At 39.0% G+C, this 24182-nt stretch overlaps 2 protein-coding genes across 2 annotated transcripts; one reads left to right on the top strand and one right to left on the bottom strand.

The window, feature by feature from the left end:
• Positions 1-6975: 6975 nt before the first annotated feature.
• LOC115676797 (pentatricopeptide repeat-containing protein ELI1, chloroplastic) lies at positions 6976-9029 on the top strand. The gene has a single exon (XM_030599800.2). The coding sequence runs from the start codon at positions 6983-6985 to the stop codon at positions 8885-8887; it is 1905 nt and encodes a 634-aa protein (XP_030455660.2). The 5' UTR covers positions 6976-6982; the 3' UTR covers positions 8888-9029.
• Positions 9030-11315: 2286 nt separating this feature from the next.
• LOC115676891 (WD40 repeat-containing protein HOS15) lies at positions 11316-22845 on the bottom strand. Its single transcript, XM_030599919.2, has 14 exons — positions 22663-22845; positions 20340-20485; positions 19898-20237; positions 17872-17966; positions 17689-17735; positions 16445-16595; positions 16139-16202; positions 15111-15269; positions 14911-15032; positions 13282-13356; positions 13009-13062; positions 12865-12938; positions 12084-12158; positions 11316-11803 (listed from the first exon to the last, which is right to left on the bottom strand). The coding sequence occupies exons 1-14, from the start codon at positions 22721-22723 to the stop codon at positions 11584-11586; spliced, it is 1683 nt and encodes a 560-aa protein (XP_030455779.1). The 5' UTR covers positions 22724-22845; the 3' UTR covers positions 11316-11583.
• Positions 22846-24182: the final 1337 nt, after the last annotated feature.

The following is a 24182-nucleotide window of genomic DNA, read 5'->3' as shown; positions in this document are numbered from 1 at the left end:
GAGCTATAACATCTCTTTCAATACCTAAGGTACATTCCTATGTTTGGTTCTACCCAAGTTAGGATAAAGTTCGATATAAGAGGGATATAACCAAGATAAAATTATCCCATGAGGAAGATGGGATAAAGGTAGATATGATTTTTAATATCTATAATATAAAAGTTATTCTTCTCAAATAAAAAACTTATTAAATTAATTAAATTTAAAAAATATTTGAATATAAAAAATATTTGAGTTCCAATATAAAAAATTAAAAAAACCAAAAAAAAAACAGAAACTTTGTTTTTATTTATTCCTATTTTATTTTTAATATATGAATTTATTTCTATCTTATAATAAAAATTCAATATATATAAATATATATTTAGTATTTATATTAACTACATATTTAGGTGTTTTAGGTATAATAGTATATTTTATTGCTTAATAAATTTTACTAGAGAATGAATGAAGGGGTAAAAAGAAATAAAAAAGAAAAGAAACAAAAAAAGAGAGGAAAAATAATAAAAATAAGCTAATAAATATGAAGTACACAAGGGTGTCACGAGAGATTCTTACCATCTCTGTTTGTGCAATTTTTAGATTCATTTGCACTGATATGCCGTTCATATAAAATAATGGACACGATAAGATGTGAAAATATCCGGCTTTATTACTGTAATTCACCAAAAAGTGGATTGAATATAGCAAAATCCCTGGATTTTATATCCTATCTTGACTAATAATCTAGACGACTAAACGCAGCCTTAGATATATACAATGGGTCGGGATTTTCTAAGTTCAATGTGATAGCATCTCCTTTACATCCATTAGGGTGGAATGAAACTTGCTCAAAAAAGTAATTCTTCTCCTTAAACTTTTGTAGTTTTCATGTGGGCCAATGTATTCTTGGAACACATGATAACCTTAGAATATGTTTGGTGGCTAGGATAAAAGTTGGAACACATGATAACTTTTGTCACTTTTCCTATATTTGATTGTATACTCTATAATATATATTTTCTGTATATATACACTTAGTTTCTATATTTATTACATATTTTAGGTATATTAGTATAGTTTATTCTTTGATAAATTTTTTAAGGAATGATGCAAGCGAATAAAAAAGAAGTAAAACAGGAGAGGAAAATAATTAAAAAATAAGTAAATAAAAATGAAGTGAAAGAGCCCTGATTTCAAATGAACAAATTCAAATTTAAAATGGATCTTTCTAATTCACTCTGTCTCCTTCTTATTCGTATCTCTGATTCATGTTGAAGCTTCACGAAAACGAAAAGAGAGTCGAAGCCCCTTCTTCTTCATAGCTCCCTAGTCCTTCTTCTTCGTAGCTCCCTAGTCCTTCTTCTTCGTAGCTCTCTTATCACTAAAAGTCCACAAAAGCAACAAAAGAGTTGAAACTCCTCTTTTCCGTAACTTTGTGGTTCATGTTAAAGTTTCACAAAATTGACAAGAGATTCAAAGCATTATATTTTTCGGAATCACAAAGGTGAATAATCATATTTTCCCTCTTTTACTAGATTTGACGTTTGCTGACTAATCTACCTTGTCGATGTTGCTGTAACCCATTTACATTTCTTGTCATTGTCAAACATGGGGCTCTGAAACGCTGCAATGAGATATTTTTCTATTTAAGATGCAAATTGTACGATAATTATGAATTGATTTTTCATGTGTGTATTTGTAATTTCTTTAGCAGTGAATTATGATAAATTTTTTTCCATCTTGTTTGTGAATTTTCAAATTCATTTAGAGCGATATGCTGTTTATAGCAAATGATGGAGGCAACGATGGCTTCGCGAAGGAAGCCGGCTGAGCCTTCGCAGGTCTTGTTACGACAGTGGTTCTCCTTTCCCTTCTCTTTGCATGGTGTTTTTTATTAGCAGTTAGAGGGAGAAGAGGAGACAGGTGGGGCCCATGACGAGAATGAATGGCTGTAAAGGGCAAGACATGTGGGGCCTTTGTGTCTGCCACGTCTGCTAAACATCGGCCGTCGTGATGGTGGTGGTGGTAGTGGTTATGTGCTGTTGGCTGCCGGCTCAAACGAGTGAAGTTGAAACGAATATTATTAATCTGGAGATGAAAGTTTCATCTACTGATAGCATTGTTGGCTCAAGAATAGGAGATAGAGTAATGCCATGTTGCTATTTCTATCATTAATCAGAGCAATTTGCCGTTGAGGAGGGTTCACAACTCACAAGTTCTAATTCCAGTTCTGTAGCCTTTGACTGGCTATGTGTTTAGATAATTGTAGTGCAGTAAGAGTCTTTATATATAGTGATATATATATATATATATATATATATATATATATATATGTGAAAATGATGTTCCCATTTAGAGTTTTGAGTACCATACATGTCTTTCGTTTTCAGCTTTTATAGAACAACACATCACTACAACAATTCATGATGTGGTGAGCTATAACAACCCTTCCAATACATTTTAATATATACAACGGGTGGGGGTTTTCGAAGTTCATTGTGATAGCATCTCCTTTGTATCGAATCGATCAAAGGTGGAGTGAGACTTGCTGGAAAAGTAGTTAGTTCTCCTTAACTTGTGTAGTTTTCAATTCGGCCAATGTAGTCTCGGAACACATGATAACCTAAAGCATTTTGTACTGGATGCACCATTGTTCTCTATCATTTTTAACTGAAGCAAATTTAGGATGACGATCCAAATAGACATTGATATGGCATTCAGAGGGATTGCCTTGGGATGGGACGTAGAATGCCACAATGCTATTACCATCTATAGTGTGATGTTGTAGAGATTTGTGATGAGATTTAGAATCAGTCTTCCCCTTCATATTAGTGGGTTTTCCATCTACCCTCGCATGTATCTTCAGGGATAATTATCAAAAAATTCCTAAACATATTGTACGGACCCCAATTCGATCCTAAATTTTTCAATTTGATCAATTTAGTCTTAAATTTTTTTACGATTCGCCAATATAGTTCTTTCGGTCAATTTTGGCTGGAAATCGCTGACGTTGTGATCTAGTCAGCGCCGGCCATCCTATATGGCACGACGGGCGCTGACATGGACAATTTTTACATTTTTTAAAAATTTACCCGAATTTTCTGTCTTTCTTCCTTTTCTTTTCTTTCCTACATTAGACACACGACACCCAACTATAGTGTCCTCCACCTTAAATTTGTGGTTTCACATGCGTCATGTATTACACATGGCAAACTTAGTCTTATATCCTTGGTAATCGGGAGAACCTACCGCTGCTCTATTTCGTTGGATATCGACATTTGTCACTTATGAATATCACTTCCAGCCTCTAAGGCCGTGCTAAGGCAAATATGAGCGAGTCTAGGCAACTGCCCGAAATTCAACGTGATACGACATTTGGGATGAACATTTCTTAAAACATTCAAGCGATTGATCGTAAATTATGACATTTAAGTAAATAATTTTTTTCATAAAAGTCATAACTTTTATGAAAAAGTTTTTAGAAGTCATAATACTTAAATGATAAAAAAAAAAGTTGTGGTACTTGTAGTGGCCCCTTCCCATATTAAGCACTATTCTATGAACTAGACCAATAATGTTTGCTTTTATATTATTGCTTTGTTAAATGTGTTTCTGGTACCGTTACAAATGTGTATAATGGATGCTTAATTTACTTAGAAGAGATTTATGTTACTCACTGAGCGGTGATTTGCTCGTACCATTCATCTCAATACTTTTTGAGGTTGTATGGATACCGATGAATAGGATGAGAGCTGTATCGGCAGGAGATTTTTGGGAGTTGGACCTTGGTATAAGTTGAGATAGTTGCATATATATTTGAAATGATATTCTTTGGGTAGAGTTAGTTAGTCATTGGAAATGTATATATTATTTTTGGTGGACTTTAGAACTCCGATCTTCTAACTAACTTCTTTTTTTTTTTTTTTTTGATAACCCAGGGAACCCCCGCACGGCCGACAGCCGGGAGGTAAACCCTGGGGGCGACACGTGCTAGCCACCACACACGTGCACCGGTTAAGTCACCCTGCGGCGCCCGGGATTCGAACACCCAACCTTTTGCGAGAGGAAGAGTGCCCTTTCCAGCAGCGCCACCCAGGCGGGTGGTTTCTAACTAACTTCTTGTTTCATCAGATATAGAAAGATACATAGTATGAAAACATGTTAATGTTGGTTATATGTATATGATGCTACGTCCAATAGATAGGAGGACGACCATGTTATTTCGTCTATATATGTGAAGTATGAATCTGACAATATATATTTGAAGGGGGATTTTGCTGTGCATTCCAGTGTAAAAGAGTAGAAGAAAGGCGAGGCTCGGAAGGAGAAAGAAGTTCATGTTGCTGGAATTTCCTCCCGTTTGTTATTCATTTGTCAAGTGAATTGTGTTGACGCTCTCCGAGTAGACCTATTAAATGGGTAGGTCGAGTCGGATCATAAATGGTTCGATCCAAATTGACCCGTTTATTCGTAATGCAAAATTCTCGACCCATACGCGACCTAACCCGTATTACTAAAACACTTCCATATTCAATCAAATCTAGGAAATTTGTTTCTTAAAATTTTTTTAAAAAATTCTATTGCTAAAACACTGTGGACAATTTTTTTAAAAAATTATGAATTTCTTATATATTTTTTTCTTTTTTTTGTTCTAAGTTCGATGAGGGTCGCCAAAGGACCCTCGCTTAAACGGTCCGGGTAAGGGCTGCAACCGTCACCAACTATCAATGAGAGCCGGGACCTTTGCCCGCCGCGGGCAAGGGTTGACTGACCCTCGCCTACGACCGATGAGGGTCGGTCGGATTTTGTTAAAAGAAAAAGGAGAACAAAGAAACAAAAAGAAAAAAAAATTGTAAAAAATTCAAAAAATTTAGAAGAATAAAAAATTAAAAAATTTAAAAAATTTAAAAATGACTTGTTTATGATTCACTTAAGCTTATTAGGTAAATTATTTATGACTAATTTAAAACCCATTTAAGATCGATCAAATTGTTAGGTAACCAATTTATGACCCATTTAAGCTTCTTTTAAAATTTAAGGTAATTTATTTATGATCCACACAATTAAATATGACTTAAAATATGCATTCTAGACCTATTTCGTCACCTCTACCCCGATACATCGCATATACCCTGTGCCACGCATGATGAGGTCAGGGGGTGTAGCCGGTGACGGAGCAAGGCCATCACCCATTGCCAAGAAGCGCAATTGGCTCTGACTTATTAGAATATGCTTGTGCTGCAACAATCATATTGCAGTAGAAGAAAGCTATAGTAATCGGTACAAGTTTTATTTGGGAAAAGTGCATTAAAAGTCTTAAAACTTATCACGAAAGTACAATTAAGTTGTAAAACTTATCATGAAAGTGCAATTGAGTTTTAAAATTTTCAAAAAGTATAATCAAGTCTTAAAACTTGTTAAATTGGTCCAATTAAGTCTTTCTGTTGATTTCATTTTTTGAAAGTTTTAACACAATTAAAAATTATCTATGTCAGAGTCGACGGCGTCCCATAGGACAGCTAGCGTCCATGTCAGCGCCGACCGGCCAAAATGCACCGGCCAGACTTAATTGACACAAATGCAAAAGGTTTATGACTCAATTGGCACAAAAAGAGAGAGTTTAGGACTAAATTTGTACAATTGCAATAAGTTTATAATTGTTTTAGTAATTTTCTCCCCATAAAACCTAATCTCTCCACGGTCCACCGTCACTTGTCATCGTTAGAGGTTATCATTCAGTAGGCTTGGGCCAGACCGAGGCTACAGTCAGGCCGGAATGTTCATCCAAGCCTGATTATCATAAAATTCTTATGTACAAATCTTCAACCAGGCCACATTTTCTCACTAAATGTTCTTACTTAAGTCTCCCACAAAGATTTCAAACCCTTGTGACATGGACCGTGCAGGGTGGATCGTCGAGTCATGGACCGGGTAGGGTGGATCGTCGAGTCACAAGGCTCATGATTAGGTATAGCAATTGTCTATCGCCTACCAACAGCATCGGAGCACCATGTTCCTATGATGACCTTGATTGGAGTTGTCCTTGTTTATGTGTTCCACAAACTTTATTCGAGGTCATGGGCTCCCAACAACCTCATATCGAGGTCGTCAACAACCTTAGATTTAAAGTCACCAGTGGGCACCGTGGCTACGGGTGTAATCGATGCAAGTCAAGCCCATATAATTTCAATCTCAATCTCGACTCGATATACTCATTCAATGCTAAAAAATCAGCTCGAGCTCAATGGTATTAATCTATTTGAACTCGAATAGAAAATCAAGATACATAAGCATGATTTATCTTCATTATAATCAATTTACAAAGGAACTCGAACTCAAGCCGAGCTCACTTTGAATAGTCGAATGTTTTTCCATACACAAATAATTTTAAGAATTTCTTATTTTTTTGAATAAATATTGACTAATCTTTTTCCTAAAAATTAAGGCTTTTAAATTAAGAAAGGAAATTATGACAAAAAAAAATTACGAAAGAAAATGGCATTTGAAATTATTATATTATCCATGGAATGGGACACTTTGAATAACAAGTAGGGCTGCGTTTGGTCGTCCGGATTTCTAAACAGGATAGGACTGGATAGGATAGGATAAGAAATCCTGGGATTTCTTCATATCCTATCCACTGTTTGGTGGACTACGGATTTAAAGTCGGATATGATAATTTTTTTTTTTTTTTGCTATTCACGGATTCGGAGGAGTCAGTGAAGAAAAAAAAGCCGAGAAATTTTTTTGGTGAAAGCGCACAAGGTGTGGGGATGAAGATGACGGTGAGTGGAGCGTAGAGTTTCTGGAAAAATAGGCATTAAAAATCCTATCCGGGTCTATCCTACCCCTTCCCCCGGATTTTTTTATCCGGGCTATATCCGGTCTATATCCGACCTTATCCTATCCTGGACCACTACCAAACACAGGATATGATAAAACATATCCTACCCTGGCTTTATACGGTCGACCAAATGCAGTCTAGGAGTATATCTCAGCCATGTCCATGTCCATCGTCTCCGCCACACCGCCACCGCTACCCGCCACCGCCAAGAGCCCCTCCGCCGTCCCACCACCCACGAGCGCCGCCGCCGACACCGCTCGGCCACAGAGGCTCGCGTCCCTCATCGACAACTCCACGTCCCCCGGCCACCTCCTCCAAATCCACGCCGCTCTCCTCCGCCACGGCCTCCACCGCGACCGCATCCTCAACTTCAAGCTCCAGCGCTCCTACTCCTCCCACGGCCGCCTCCGCAGCTCCGTCGCCCTCTTCAACTGCGACCCAAACCCCACCGTCTTCAACTGGACCGCCCTCATCCACGACCATGCCCACCTGGGTCTTCACCGGCAAGCGCTTCTCTACTTCGTCCAGATGATGGGCGATGGGATCGAGCCCAATGCCTTCACGTTCTCCTCCGTCCTTAAGTCTTGCCCGCTCGAAAGCGGGAAGGCCCTTCACTGTCACGCCGTCAAGCTCGGGTTTTGCTCCGATGCGTACGTGAGGACGGGCCTCGTCGACGTCTACGCGAGAGGGGGAGAGATCGCGTCCGCGCGCCGGTTGTTCGATTCCATGCCCGAGAGAAGTTTGGTTTCTTTGACCGCAATGATCACGTGCTACGCGAAGCACGGGGAGCTCAAGGAGGCGCGGGCGGTGTTTGATGAAATGTTGGAGAGGGATGTGGTTTGTTGGAATGTGATGATTGATGGGTATGCGCAACATGGGAAGCCGGATGAGGCTTTGGTTTTGTTCAGGCAAATGCTGAGTGCTGGTGCGAGGCCTAACGAAGTGACTGTACTGTCTGTGCTCTCTGCTTGTGGACAACTTGGAGCATTGGACTTGGGTAGGTGGATCCATTCTCATATCGAGAATAATGGAATTCAGATGAATGCTCATGTGGGCACTGCATTGATTGATATGTATAGCAAGTGTGGCAGTTTGGAAGATGCACTCTCGGTCTTCGAAAGTATGAATCACAAGGACGTGGTCGCTTGGAATTCGATGATATCGGGGTGTGCAATCCATGGGTCTAGCCTGTGTGCTTTGGGGACATTCAATACAATGTGTAGATTGGGTGTGAACCCTAACGATGTCACCTTCATTGCCATCTTGACCGCGTGCAGCCACACGGGATTGATTAAAGAGGGTTGGGATTTCTTCAACTCGATGAAGGATAAATACAGGATTCAGCCGAAGATAGAGCACTATGGGTGTATGGTAAACCTCCTAAGCCGGGCCGGGAATTTAGAAGAGGCATATCAGCTTGTCAAGGAAATGGAGACAGAACCGGACGCTGTCATCTGGGGAACTTTACTTGGGGCCTGTAGGCTCCACGGTAAGACGGCGCTGGCAGAGGAAATTGCGGAATTTCTTGTTGGGAAAGGCCTAGAGAATTGTGGAACCTATACCCTTCTGTCCAACATATATGCTGCTTCCGGTGATTGGGATGCGGTTGCAAAGGTGAGGACGTTGATGAAGTCCAGCGGGGTGATAAAGGAGAAAGGTTGTAGTTCGATTGAAGTTAATAACAGGGTCCACGAATTCCTTGCAGGAGATAAGAGACATCCCAAGAGCAGAGAAATTTATTCAATGTTGGAAGAGATCAACAGTTGGCTTAAGGCTTATAATTACCGAGCACAGACGGATACGGTGCTGCATGATTTAGGGGAAGAGCAAAAGGAGCAATCCCTGGAAGTTCACAGCGAGAGGCTCGCCATCGCTTTCGGGCTCATCAGTACTGAAGCGGGAACCACAATCAGAATCGTAAAGAATCTCCGAGTATGCTCGGATTGCCATGCGGTTACTAAGCTTATTTCACTGATGACGGGGCGGAAAGTAGTGATGAGAGATCGTAACAGGTTCCACCACTTTGTAAATGGTTCTTGTTCTTGTGGGGATTACTGGTAGCCTCTTGTTTGTTAACCTTGTACTGTTGGCTTGTCAGATATAGCTGTAACGATCTAGTTGCCTGTCAGATACTAGTAAGAATAACGTGTCAGAATTCTTCAGGTAGAAGTAAGGCCCTCGATACCTGCTATATGTTCTGCTACTTCTGATTTGCTTAATGCATCTTTAGCAATTCATTAACATTGGTCTTTAAAAACCGAAACACGCTTGATAAAGTGAATTTTGGCCCTAAGAACATTGCCTTCTGCGACTCTCTGAGGATAGGAACTACATCAATCCGTATTGATATTCAAAATTGAAATCCAAACCTCGTCTGTGACTTACCATCGAGTGTATGTATGATCACATCTTGAGCAATCAAGTCGATCTGACCATAACATATCCGATTATTCGTACATGGCAGTTTTGTTAAAGGAGGGTACATTTTCTTTTCCTCAAATTGGGACGTGATTGCAAAAGCTGAAACATTTAAGGGTTGAGCGCAGAGGAGAAGTTAGTGTACTTTTCTCCTTTTATGTTGTATGAATTTCAAAATTGTACAACTTTCTTTTTTCAGCCATAGGGGTATGTTCGTCCCTGCATATCTAATCTAATCTTAAGACACTACGGGTGTGTTTTGTAACTTGCCAAATAGTGATTGATTTTATTCATTTGTTCTTGAGAATAAAAAAAGAACAGAAATCCGTTGTAGAAAATTTTTTGTTCCCCGACACAAATTTGTTCCCAGAATCAATTTTGGAACAAAATAAAAAAAAATAGTTGATTCTAGGAACAAGAATAAGAAATAAAAGAGATTTTTTTTTCCTTTTTCTTCTTTCCTAGCCGGTGGCCAGCAACTGATGACCGGCCACAGGTCAAGGCCGGCGAGGGTATCGCGGCCCTCGCCGGCCACAGGCGAGGGCTGGACCCTCGCAGCTAGGGCGAGGGCCGCCCTCGCCTATGGCTAGCAAGGGCTAGACACTGTGGCCGACAACCCGACCATGGCCAAGAAGGAGAAGAAGAAAAAGAAAAAAAAAAGAAAAATTAAAATATTTAAAAATATTATTAATAAAAAAGAAATTTCGTGCAGTTACCAAGCGCATTTCTGTTCTTTTTTTATTCCATGAATAGAAATTTTGGGCAGTTACCAAATGCCTTCAAATGCTTAATAATTGTTTTTAGAAACAGAATAAAAAAAATAATTTATGAGTAGAAATTATTTTCGAGAACAGAATTGTTACCAAAAACACCCTATGTTTTTTTTGATGCAAAAGCAAGAGAGCTATCAGTGATTGATAGTTGGTCCTCTCTGAGTGACACATGTCTCACTAACTATATAGATAAAAAAAGAAACAGGTCCAATCAAATGACATGGCCAGCTTTGGAGCTCAAATAGTAGCCAAAGCTCAGCACGATTTCCTCGGGATAATAGTCTAATGAGAACTTATCCTTCCCACTCAAGCAGACAAGTCAACAAGCAGTCAACATTGGAGGATTGGAGGATGCAAGGAACCTGAAAAAAGCTAAGGCCCGTTTGGCAACGTGCCAAACAGTAAAATTTCTGTTCTTTTATTCTCAGAAATAATTTGAAAACAGAAATGCGTTTGGTAAACTTTTTATTTCCGGGCACATTTTTGCAAAAATTTGTACCTAGAAACAGTTTTGGAAAAGAAACAAAAAGTAAAAAAAAATTGCTTCTTATTTCTCGACACAATTTTGAGAATCAATTTTTTTTCTTCTTTTTCTTTTCTTATTTTTGTGTTGTTCTTCCCTGGGCTGGGCCGGCCGCCGGCGACCGGCCACAGCCCAAGGCCGACGAGGCGGCCTCGCCCAGATCAGGCGAGGCCAAGCCTCGCCGTCGGTCGCGACGACGAGGTCGGCCTTGCCCAGAGACGGCGAGGCCGAGCCTCGCCGTCGCGACCCACGGCGAAGCCAACCTCACCGTGGGTCTCGACAACGAGGCTCGGCCTCGCCCAGGCGGCGAAGGTCCAGCCCTCGCCCTCGCCGGCCCTGGGCTGTGGCCAGTCGCCGGCGACCGGCCATGGCCAAAGAAGAAAATGGGTAGAAAGAAAAAAAAAATTTAAACAATTCAAAATATTATTAAAATATTATTTGAAAACAGAAATTTTGTGTAGTTACCAAACGCATTTATGTTCTTTTCTACTTTAGGAATAGAAATTTTGGTCAGTTTATCAAACGCCTCCAAATACTCAGAAATTATTTCCGGGCACAGAATAAAAAAAAATCATTTCTGTTCAGAAATAGTTCCCGGGTACAGAATGGTATTCATGCGCACCCTAAGAATTATGATTGTTTCAAGATAATTCCTTCTATGTAAATGCCTCCAATGAGACTCCTTTTGAGGAAAAAACAAACAAGAACGAAGAATTGAAATACATCAGCACTATCGATGGAGCTGCACACTGATAGGACGACCAAGTTGGGAACATCCACATCTAAAACGCATTTGCAATTGAATTCGTCCATGTGAAGGTTACAATTAGCAAAGTACATATGTACATGGTTCCTACAAAACAATCTTGCTGGAAGCGAAAACTGACAATTTGCCAAGAAAATATGACGAGAGGTCAGAATCAGTGAGAGAAAGCTACCTACACACCTGCAGAGTGCAGAGCACAGCCACATCCACCAAAGAAGGTAAAGCCATGTCTCCTTGGTGATTGCCCGAGCTCTAATGCTTGAAAAGCCCTGAGACTTCACATTCTAAAATCCAAGACACAAACTGTATTGTTTGCAAAACAAGCGGCGATTTTGTCACCTTCCTTATTCCAACAGACTTCAAAGATTCCTCCATTTCCGGTGTATGTCTTCACGATCTTACCTTCCTTCAGTGACCAGATGTGAACGGATTTATCAAGAGATCCACTGGCCAAATATTCTCCATTGGGGCTAAATGCTACAGAATATACAGGGTCCCTTTCCAAAAAGAAATAAACAAAACAAAAATCAGAGACCACAACAATCAAGCATCAACATGTCCACAAATCAATCAAACCAATTCTTCGTGAAGTCACAAGAATGACAACTAATAACATGCTTCCAATACAAGTTCAACAGCACAAAAGTAATCTTCTCAACATTCCACACAAATAGCCTTCTACTGTCACAGATAGCAAACTTCACAATCATTAGTGACTAACTAGCGCTTGCATCTTTCTATTGTTCCAAAGTGCAAATGAAGCAACAGAAAATTTACCTGTGACCATTCAAGCTGTAAATAAGTTTCCCCAATTCAACATCCCACAATTTCACTGTTGAATCAAATGATGCACTGCATGACAAGACAACAATATTACAACAACCAACAAAGAACAGCCAGCAGAAGATTTTTATCAGTTAAAGCAATAGTTAAATGAAAAGAGAGCTCAAGATGAGAATGCTGCATGATCAAGAAAAGATAAGACTATCCAAGAGAGCAGTCCAAAGTCTAAACCAATAATGAGAAGTTAAAAAAGTAAAAATAAATAAGAAGAGCAAATTCAAAATGGATTTTGGACACGACACTGTAACCAAAGAAAATATGTAACTTCACACACAGGTAAGATGCAAAGAACATATAGATAAGAAAACCTTCACAAAAGCACCTGAAGTACTTACATTACCAGAATCATCGTCCCACTAGACTGAAAAAGCATGCAATATGTACCTTTGACATAAAAAAATCTACAAATTGTGCACAGAGGTCTTAAACTTTTCCAAATGATGGAACATCCCATTTCTAAAACAATAGTCTTCTCCAGTACATGCAGCAGCTTTAAAGATATCCTCCAAATCCCAAACATTTCAAAGATGTTGCAAGAATTAGGCCAACTCAATCCAGATGATAATACCAATTTGTCTCTGAAAGTTTTAGTATAGCTAACACCCCATCTTTTTGAAGAGATGCTATGACAAGTCCCACCACCCATATTAAGAAAATTCGAATCACGCAAGCCTGAATGGAAAAATAAACTTGGTTAAAAGTTGCAGTAATTCACCTGGCGAGCACTAACTGCTGGTTAGGATTGTTTGTGCCAGATCCAGTGGGGCTCCACCTGAGAGTGTATATTTCCTGCAATACAGTAATTAGCACAAAAACATGCAGGACAAATAAATAAAAAACTTGCTAAAGCACAAGGTACCTTCAAATGCTCCTTCAAGTCATGAACATACTTGTCCTGCTTCATGCTCCATATCTGTAGCACTTAAAAAGTTAGGAGGCCAGAAAGATGGAATTACTGAGAGAACAGACAGGTCAAAGACAGAAATGACTCAGGATGGGATAAATGCAAGACACATATTGAATTACTTTACATCCAAAACCTAAGAACGAAAAAGGTAATATCAGGAAAGCAATTACTGGCTGAGAAATAGAGTATCAGTGAACAAGATAAACTAGAAGTCATTTTTACAACCTTCGCAGTAATGTCATCAGAGCAAGATGCTAACAATGAACCAGTTGGATCCCATTTGACACAATTCACCTCACCCTGCAATAACATCCAAAAGAATTGAAAAAAAAAAAAAAAAAGAGAGCACAAATCAGTCTCAAGAACCTACAAAATAATAACCATTTAAATGACGTACATCCACCAAAAAATACACCCTTTAGAGCTACAAGCTGTTAAAATAAAAGTTGATAATCACTGCTAGTACACAACAAGATTAAGCAAAGACAAAGCTCCCATTATCAAGCAACCAAATCACACATAAATTAACTACAGCAGAAGGGTATAATATACTGCTATAAGCAAGCAATGTAGTTTACTCACCATCTTCTACTTTCTCACACATCGGTAAAAAATGTAACACATTTTGGTTGATGAACTCTCAAATAAATCACAGCACCTAGATTTCAAACTTAGACATTATTTCTCGCAAACTATTATTATCACTGACGCTCATATTTTCCAGGTCCTTTCACAGTATTATCTTAACGAGGCTACTTAACTTGAAGACAACATCATGGCATTCTATTGCATTTTTCAGCCGCTCAAAAAAAGTCTAAATCAAAAGTGTCCCAACTTCAAATCAAGACTAAAAGATTTTCTATTCACAACACGCAAGGGCAATAAGTACCAGCAAGCAAACATGCGCTCTATGCGAAATCATGTGATTACAAGAGGGTAAGAAATGTGCAACAATTTAAGATTTGCAATGAATGATTTAAAGAATATAACTAACTAGCACCCTCCCCTCACCAACCTAGTTAATTAAGCAAGAGGTAAGACTGGCCACCAAATTAGAAATCACAAGATTCAACATTATTCATAAGTCTGAGTGACATTAGCGTAATTATGTTAGGATGGAACTACTTCCAAAAATGCGAAAAAAGATCGATCAACAAGCCTTTGCTTATAAACCACTTTATCCCCTTTCTTAATGATCTGATATGCGTAAGCTTTCTTCCAATGGGTCCCCTCATTGTAAGTTGCTTCCGATTTTTCCCTGTTTTTACATTTTTTGACTGTCAGGTGGCCACACAATAGCCACCTTTTCTCCAATGTTCCCCTTTCTGTTTTCTATTTTTGCTCTCATTCTCTCATATTCATTTTTCTTTTCATTAACCAGAGGCTTTTTGAGGATCCCACCATGGGATGAGGACTTTGTGTGTGTTGTAGTGTAGTGGTACCAAGGCTTTTAAGCTTTTGACCAGCTCCTCGTGCTCCCTAGTGCCTCATCTAAGGCTTTTCTCAGACCATGCTCTATGTATTGTTATCGATCTAGGGGGTGGATGCCATTTTGAAATTTTATTAGGCTCAACCCACGTCTCAAACCTAAAGCTCAACAATACCCATATGGATCTTGCCTTGGCTTACATGCCACCCATCTTCTTTGGATCTTACTATTAATCCCAACGTAACATCTTTTCACAAAAATTCTGTGTTAACCAATCTAATCCGCCAATGAGGCATCTGCAATCCTATCCCTAACATCATTTTTTACAGAATGGATGGAAGAAAATAAATATATTACAACACACACACACACAGAGAGATTTCAATGTAAGCGGCTCTCAAAGCACATAGAAACCAAAACTAAACCTGATGCCCTGCGAAAGTTTTGATTGGGCGGTTTTCTCCAATCTTGCAGACATATATCATGTTGTCTGTGGAGCTTGTTGCAAATGAAACATTGTTGCGCCAGTCAACATCAAGTGTTGGACCTAGAAAACCACAAAAAAGTAAAAAAATCAGTAGCCCGACCTATAATTTTATCCTAAAACCAAATTTATGTCCCAAACCTGTATGAAATTCAAATTGCTGTTTCCCTTCCTCTGCCTTGACATCCCACACAATAGCAGTTTTGTCACAGCTTCCTGTGAGCAGATAGTCTCCTTTCTTATTCCATTTTAGAGAGAATATGGGCCCTTTATGTCTACTCAAAGTGGTCTTCAGTTCACCTAATCACGATAGAGCACTAGTGTAAGCAGCAAAAATTCCAAAATGTAGTATATGGCCATATATTGACAGAGAAAACTCTCACAATACACGATTGTCCAAAAGCAACAATAAAAGCATGCCAAACAGGCACAAACAAAAGTTGAAAGATGCTATTACTAAAGTATGCAAAAGTCGGGAACTTATTTCGTTCTGTTAAGGTTCCTCTCTCATCTGCTTTTCCAGGCTTTTCTTCCACATTACAGTATTTTCAGTATACTCCACAAATACAAAATACTGTAACTTCCTCTCTATGATATATTTTCTCTACATATCCAACAGGAAATAGAGCTAAAAAAACACTACAGCCTCTGGTGTGTAAATACACAGGTTGGGGACCCAAAATGGCACACATGTTGACTTATCAATGGGGGGAGCTTAACTATCGTTTCTGGAGAATGGGAACAACAGACTCCACTCAAAATTTAGTATCAGTTTTATCCTGAAAGTGCACCTACAAGTTCTCCCGTTTCATTCACATCGTTTATGCATACACATGATGCCTAAAACCAGAGTGTTTTTAAAGGCATCAACCGATAAACCCTAAAAAAAGAAAATAAAGTGCCACATCTTCTTATGTTGTTGTTTATGCCATAGAAGATAGGAGGTTTTGGATCTCATTAATGGTAGGAAACTAGAAGTGCATAACCCGCACTCTCAGAAGTTCAAGTATTTGGGTTCTGAAAACACGAGAATCTACAAAAGATTGGGTTGCATAGTTCAAACAAGGACAGTGATATACCAGTAATGATGATACAGATGTTTGTTTGGAGCTAGACATTTGTAGTTAATATATGGTTAAATTACAAAGCAGTATGATCTCAAAACATACCATTTGTAGTCCAAATTCTTGCTTGCCCGTCGTATGAACCTGTTGCAAGCAGTGTTCCATCCCCCTGCAGAGAGACACGGAGGTAATTGTAGTTTAAAAGGACAAGCAAATGGAACCTGCTTACTCACGAAAGTTTTAAGGCACCTAAAATATAATTGAGAGAAGCAATTTCTAGCTTCAAGAAATTAAGAAACAAGCCATTCCAGAAAAAACAAAAACAAAAAACAGGAAGAAGGCAAAATGACTAAGGAAAAGATTTGAACAGAACCAGTTATATTTTCTCTCACAAGTCATCACTAGACTTACATTCCAATCAAGAGTCGTGACATCTTTGCTCTTTTCATTTGTTCTACCCTTTACATGCTTCAATATCAGCACGTCTGGGGTACCATTTTGCAGACTAGATTTAGTGGTCCCATCTGGTATGGTCCATATACGAGCAGTAGAATCTCCAGATCTAAGAAACAGGTCATTGCAGTCAATTGGAAAACATAAAATCTTGACATAAGTCTTTCAACTGTAACATAGGTGAGAAGAATGTCATTATCTAGAACAATCTATGAATTCCAGAATGAAGGAAAAAGATACAGTATACCAATTTATAACATACAAGTCAATTGTAATAATGAAAAAGCTGACGCAAGTTATTAGGGAAAATTGCATGGAGAATGATATCAATGAATTCTGCAATCGTCAAGCTAACCAGTCTAGTCATATATTCTCTACAGAATCACTTTCCTTACCCCAAGTGTGCACTTTGGTTTTACATCCTATCAACAAAATGAAACCCAAACACAAAATAATCTCTGAACAGAATTATCGTTTGAAAAAGTGCCACTGGACAAAAGAAAGTAAATTGATCATTTTGCAAATGAAAATCACATCCAAATGGACTTGCTTAAGAAATGCTGTAAACAAAATATATTGGACATCTTTCATTTGAGAAATGTTTGTTTTCAAAAATTATTCTTCCAAACAAGTCCTTTTGGGTGGGTGGGTGGGTGTGCAAGAAAGTTTGCTCTAAACCAACACAAACAGAAGCCCCTGCTAGTGAATATGTATCAATGACTAGTTAACCGAACAATGATGTTGTTCAGCCAAAATATGAAAGAATCTTGAATACAGAACGTCTTAGAGAATCAAATAAACCATGACCATGCAATGGAATAACTGAATCTTTCATGTACAATTCTATTCCTCGTGAAGTCCCACATACAACCACCTTGCATCACTGTGATTTACAGGGAAAAGCAAACAACAAAATCCAATTCAATTTCCAGGGTAGCTTTCTTCAGAAAATTAACTCATTTAAGAATTTTAAAAAAGGAATCCAAAAGTAAAGTAAAGAAATTGTCATCATCTCAGCTCACATAATCATCTTTATAAGTCCAGATTTGACAGACTAAAATCCACTTCCTATAGGGCTACGCTTCAAAGGGTGAACAGTAAATGTGTAGAAACTTACTCCAAAGAATCTAGTTAATGTAAGAACTCAATGTGAATAGCAGAAAATAGACCAGTCAGAATTATCCACCAGATAAAGTACCAACCCTGAAGCAAGAAGTGAACCTGCAGGACTCCATGCACAGGCGCAAACCTGCAGTGAAGAATTGAAAAGAGGTCCATTGTCAAAATATGAATGACAGATTTCAGGTACAAGAATAGTATCAATAATAGTTTAAAATGAATAAGGGTAAGTATTCCGAAGATATGCTATATAAAAAGATTCGAACCTCAGAAGTATGTCCTTCTAATATTGTCACATCTGTACCAGGAATCTCACATGGCTGAGAAGTTGATGTGGTAGAAATTTCCATTGGTTCAGGTCCTAAAAGAACATGCAATAAAAGGTTACAAACCTTATTTGAAAAAGACATGTAGAGCGAGATAGAATCTTCAACAAGAAGGAAAGACATAACCCAATGTCAGTCGCAGCCTAAGATGAGTCCAAGCTCGCTCTCTCTCTCTCTCTCTCTCTTACTCTCTCTGAGGCCGGAGAAATGCCCCAATACAAATGGCAAGGACTATAAGTCCCATAACAACATTGTTCTCCCGACCTAGGATGAGTCCAACCTGCCTCCCTCCCTCCCTCCCTCTGAGGCTGGAGAATTGCCCCAATATAAATGGCAAGGACTATAAGTCCCATAACAACATTGTTCTCCCATCCTAGGATGAGTCCAACATCCCTCCCTCCCTCCCTCTGAGGCCGGAGAATTGCCCCAATATAAATGGCAAGGACTATAAGTCCCATAACAACATTGTTCTCCTGACCTAGGTCACCGGATAAAGAATAGCACATAACAAGAGACTACATGACCACACAAATTCCCAGGAGAGAAAATCGACAAAATACTAGTAGTTTACCTTTTCTGTGAGTTTATGTACCCCATTAACTATTGATTATTTTAATCCCCTCCCGATCGCTCTCATTATCTCCTTCAATTGATCCTTTCTCAGTTTTTCATTTAGCAATATCCATTCTTTCGTTGTGACAATTAGAAGAGTCAGTTGTTGCTATTGAGCATAAAATGGCTAAAAAAGAGAATTAGTTCTTGTCAGCGATTATAATAGATTGGCGTTTGCAGATCCAACTGTCATCACTTCAACTAATTATGCCGAATAACTTTGTTTCTTTTTCCCTTACCTACTTCAAAAATTCAAACTGACAAAATGCCAAAGAAAAATTGCCAAATAAAGCAAGTAAGAAAAGCCAATTTGTTGATGCCAACTGGGTGCAATAAAAGGTTGAGTAGCAAGGTAAATGGTGGCAAGGCTATTGACTCAAAACTTGTATGAAGAATGTCATCAAGCTATTAACAATCCATAATCCCAAGTATCATTTTAGCACCACTACGCTAGAACGCTCAAAACAAAGAATCTCCTAGTGAGTATCTTTGCATGAGCAATTGCATGATCTTTCAATCAAGAGATTCGGAGATTCACTTTTGAATACTAATTTTTTTATCAACTCGTCAGCAAACAATAATGCCATACTTTTCCTCTTTTAACGCTTATAAGACTCTCTCTCTCTCTCTCTCTCACCTGGGCAAATGAGCATCGTGCGTGACCACAATGCACGTTTTCATGGACTTTAAAGGAAATTTTACTTACATCCCCGGTGACCAGATATGCTATTGTCAAACATTAACCACTGTCCGATGTCTAAATTGTCTAGAATTTGACAGTTGATGCACTAGTTAACATTTTTGAACATCAAGAACCCACCGAACCCCCAAAATTTCATATACTTCCCTTGCAGTCATATTTTTATTTATCTACAAAAAAACAGAGACAAATTCTCAATTTATTTACATCATCATAGGAATGAGTAACTCCCAATTTGTTGGGATGCAATGAAGCCCTGTTAAACCAGAAACAACTATCTGACCTAAAAAAAACCCAGAACTACACTAGATCTATGCTTCCCAATATACCTGTTGCAGTACAATTTAAGAGCATGTTCTCTCAACTTTAATTAAACCCCTCTTTCTTGCTTGATACCCTCAATTGTTCATTTCCTGTCGCTTCATACTCATATTTCCATGTCCTTCATAACAAGTCATACAGAAAAAAAGCGTGTATAATTCAATTCAGTTACAAACAGCCACATGACAGATCACGACTTCATGTCAGTTTTTGTTGCTTTCATGTGTTTACGCAAAGAGTAATAGTGACACTAGAAACTCTAAATTGATACTGCAGTGACAGACAAGTTCATGTTTGAAACGGCAAATAAAATTTGCAAGAAAGAATATTCACCAGAAGGTCCATTTTCTTCATGCTTTGTATCGTTCCTGTCCACCTCTTGATTCGCAATTATTTCCTTTTCAGAGTGATCTTCCCGATGTTTTGGTTGCTCCTTCTCTTTCTCTTTCCGTTCCCTATCTTTTTCAAGTTCCTTCTCCTTTTCATGTCTATCCTTCTCCCTTGCCCGTCCACGCTCAGCTTCATGGTCCTTATCTGATTCTCTGTCTTTATCTCTATCTTTTTGCAAATTTTTCTTTTTCTCTCTTATAATTTTCCTGAGTTCATAGACATCCTTTGTAATAAGATCCAACGGTTCCAAGAAGGAGAAGTCCTCATCCACATCTGGGTCACTCTGACAAGCTTACAGTGAACACTGATCAACATAATTTCCAGAATAGAGTATTTAAATAAAAGCTGACAAATGCAAGTTAATGATAGGTTGGGGCATGCTCACGCTATTCAAGTTTGCTTCCATCTCCAGATACTGAAGTCCTTTCTGCACCAATGTAATAAGAGCACTAGGGGGAACCATATTCCCGTCAATTGTGCATTTGTTAATGCCTGCCTCATATCCCAAGGCAAATGCGGAATGTGTAAAACCTGCATATGTATTTTCAAGCATGTATCAGAAACATCAGTCCAACATCGTATTCGATATTAAAAACTTGCATTTTTGTGAAAAGTAGTCATACCGAGATCAAAACTTTGTAAATGAAACTAATAAAAAGGGACTATACTAATACATGGAGCAAGCAATCGCACTCTTGCTTCTACCACATCCTTGGCAATACACAATTTAATACTCCTACAACAACAAAGATGGATTGACTACATGGATCAAGCAATCGCACTCTCACTTCGACCACGTCCTTGGTAATATTGAAGTACTCAAGATCTTTTCTAAAGTTCCTAATCATGTCTGCCCCCACCTTCTGTAACCCCTTTCGCCTTGCATTTCCACCATAATGTCACATCTTCTCATTGTATTTTCTAAAGTTCGCATTTCCACAAGTCCAAACATTTTTAAACGTGCTTCTCCCATTTTATTCTCAATTGAAGTGGCAACAGTGTTTTCCATACCCAGCTTCCCATGCAATATTCCATCATTGTTCTCCTTAGATTACGCTCTAAAATAAAATCAATATTTTGTGCTCGTACAAGATAGCAAATGTGTTTCTCCACGTTATCCACTTGACTAATCCTCGATGTTACCATCCCCTCAAGTTCCCTATCCTCCTGCAAATTGTACCCATATAACATTATGAAGTTTGTTGTTCGGCACCTTTTGGCCTCCAATTTATACTAAGGCTTTCTTTGAACTTCTTTCCTAATGAAACTTGGAGAATGGAAAACTCTAGGAAGTTACGTCACTGCAAGATATGGGATCCAAGAGTTTTATCAGAATGAGGGAACCAAGATTGCCTCCCAAAACTGCACTATGTGGTGTCTCTATTAACCGGCCAGGATTGCATATAGCAAAGATAATAAAGAATATTCAAAACGTAACCTGCTGTGCCACAGCTAGGAGAAGCTTTTACATACGATCAAGTGAATTAAAACATGACATGCAACCTTCTGATAGAGGTTCTAGGAACTAGACCGTGCAGGTACTGTAGGAAGCTCTGCTGACTCAATGATTGTGAACATTCATGAAAACAGGAGAGGACAAGGGCTGAAATAAACATGGCACTATTTGACATGGGTGGTTAACAGACAATAAAGTGACAGCCTCAGCATTAGCCCATGGAGATGGGATGGAAAGATATTAAAGTTACAAGCATCAGGCTGCACCGGATCTTCATGAACTTTGGAATACAAATCTCGTGAGATCAACAAGATAAGGGTTACCAAACTATTTTCGGTCAATGAGGTGGAAGCACACTCTTGTCACTGGAAATGCCAAAAAGCAAGACGGTAATTTCTTGATGCATTATTTTACAGAATGCAGAAGACCGGGAACTAGAAATTCACAATAACTGATTGACAAGGTTGACGATATCACAATGATGGCTGCCGTGAAATGAATTGTACAGAGTAAATATCTAGAAAAGATGGAAATTTCTCTGCCAAATCCATACGTAGGGGAGAGCTGAATACGAGCCTCTTTCCCCTGGAAAGATTGTTCAGAATAGGGAGGCACAAACAGAGCTGTCTTCTAGTTGGAAAATGAGTAAGAAAGAACTTCTGCAGACTCCAGAAAGTCCACAAGACAGTGGAGAACTGGTGCCCCACTTTGCAAACGAGAGGCCAAAGCAGTTCGACACTTTGCTTTGCATTCCTCAAAGGTCACAACCATGGAAACTAAGCATGAGCTAACCCCCCAAACAATAAAGCTTCTTCTTGTATCGCTTAGATGTAGCTAAAGGAAACCCAAATTTACGCACAAGAAACTCTTCCTCCTTCAACTCAAGCAACAAAATCTGTCCACCAGTCTCTTTGGCAGCCAAATACGCAACACTTGCAAAACCCTAGAACAAACCCCCACGCCAAAATCTAAACTTTTTTTTTTATGAGGCAAGAACAACTGGGATTCCAGTTCAAAGCAAAGAGATCTCGCCACGGGCCACTAACCAACACCCGTTCAGATTCCCTTTTGCCCTAAGCGAAAAATCAATTCGAGCCGTCACAGCAAATTTAGCAAACGAAGCTCCCAGCTGCAAGAAGGTGCCCTAACGACCGCACGTCGAGCCGAATCGACAGAAACCCTAGAGCCGTCATCAGCGTGAAGCGACGCCAAATCGGGGCGCGGCCGTCACGTAGAAGAGGATGAGGTTTACCTGATTCTTGAAGGTAGCGGAAGACGAGGTAATTCAGCTGGACGGAGGTGATGGAGGCCATGCTCGCGACGGTGCGGAGGATTCAATGGCCGCGGAGAGCTGTTACTGAGGATGCATACGGCACGAGTTTCAGAAAGAGAGAGAGAGAGAGGGGGAAGAATCATCAACTGTGCGTTCCACCAGAAAGGTTGGGTTTTCAAACGGAAGAGGAGAGATCGATCTCCAGCGAACCGAACCGCCCGTGGCCACGGGATCAAACCGAACCGCTTTCCTAACGCCAATCGAACCGGTAGCCCCCCTCCCCCCCAACCAAACTATTCTTTTTAGGGAATGATTATCAAACAAGTCCTAAACCTATTGAATTTTTATGAACTTGACGGTCTAATCTTCCTTTTGGTACAGAGGTAATATAGAATCACGGTCCTCGATCATTTCTTGTGCTATTATCCTTTCAAATGTGCGGTTAGAGTCATTTATCTTGTCAATCTTAATACGGAAGATTTAGTACTTTTTCTTACGTTAGGAGATCTGCTCATTATGTGTCTTGTTTTAGTCAAATTTATGTAGAAGATTTTGAATTTGATTCTAAAGTAAGACCAAGCTTTTGGAAGCTAAAGTAAATGAGAGAAGAAAGAGAGTCAATTTCACTTTATGTAATCGGAACAATTCGTCGATAGGGTTATTGACACATAATTTTTTACCATGGTGTAGAGCCTCGTATCTCACGGTTCGAGGTTGCCACATCTAGTATCGCCCAAATATTAGGTTTGGGCAATCTACAAGATCAAGATATTATCATGAACTTAAATACCATAACAGAGTCGCCACCAGTCAATTTTAAATAAATCTAGGTTAATTGGACACCCAAATGGCCGAGCTATTGATGGGTAAACTAAGTAGGTACACGTGTGGAGGAACTGGTCAAATAATGTGGGGCGTTTAGCATCACATACGCTCTTTTGGTAGCTAGTTTTGCTAAGTCTTAAAACATTCATCAATTAATTCCGTAAGCATGCATAATATTTTGGTTTTAAAATTTTGAAAAGTCGCTAAAGCACTTACCTGACTTTGCTACTAGTTAACGAGGCCATGTACAATAATGTGACTCCATTTGTGCGTGTGCAAATGTCCATCAAAATGCAAAATTAATTCGTGACATGTGAGAATGAGATAACGTGACAATAACCACATGCAGCGAGACATGGCAAATAATATGAAAAACGGGATAATGAAATGATATAATCTGGCAATAATCACATGAAATATGACATGACAAATTAGATAGAAGACGTGACAATGATATGACATGATATGACAATAATCACATGCAGCAAGATACGACAAACCTGATGTAAGACATGGCAAATCGAATGCAAGACACACCAATAGAAGACATGACATGCCAATAATCACATGCAATATGCATGACAAATAAAATAAAATATATAATAATGAAATGAAATGACATGACAATAATCATCTGCAGCTCGACGTGGCAAATCAGATGTAAAACATAACGA

Source organism: Syzygium oleosum, unplaced genomic scaffold (genome assembly GCF_021117445.2).
Source record: "Syzygium oleosum isolate NSW1041296 unplaced genomic scaffold, Sole_v2.1 Sole_v2.61, whole genome shotgun sequence".
NCBI classification, from domain to species: domain Eukaryota; kingdom Viridiplantae; phylum Streptophyta; class Magnoliopsida; order Myrtales; family Myrtaceae; genus Syzygium; species Syzygium oleosum.
The sequence above is the reverse complement of the archived record's forward strand: the minus strand, read 5'-3'. Positions and strand labels throughout refer to the sequence as shown.

Bases quoted from the DNA above. Each gene is read 5' to 3' on its own strand.
- LOC115676797 (XM_030599800.2), top strand. From the start codon at position 6,983: ATGTCCATGTCCATCGTCTCCGCCACACCGCCACCGCTACCCGCCACC.
- LOC115676891 (XM_030599919.2), bottom strand. From the start codon at position 22,723: ATGGCCTCCATCACCTCCGTCCAGCTGAATTACCTCGTCTTCCGCTAC. The intron at 16,203-16,444 runs GTAAGTCTAGTG...GTCTCTCTGCAG, and splicing joins TCACGACTCTTGATTGGAAT to GGGGATGGAACACTGCTTGC. The intron at 15,270-16,138 runs GTATGTTTTGAG...TATCGTGATTAG, and splicing joins AAGAATTTGGACTACAAATG to GTGAACTGAAGACCACTTTG.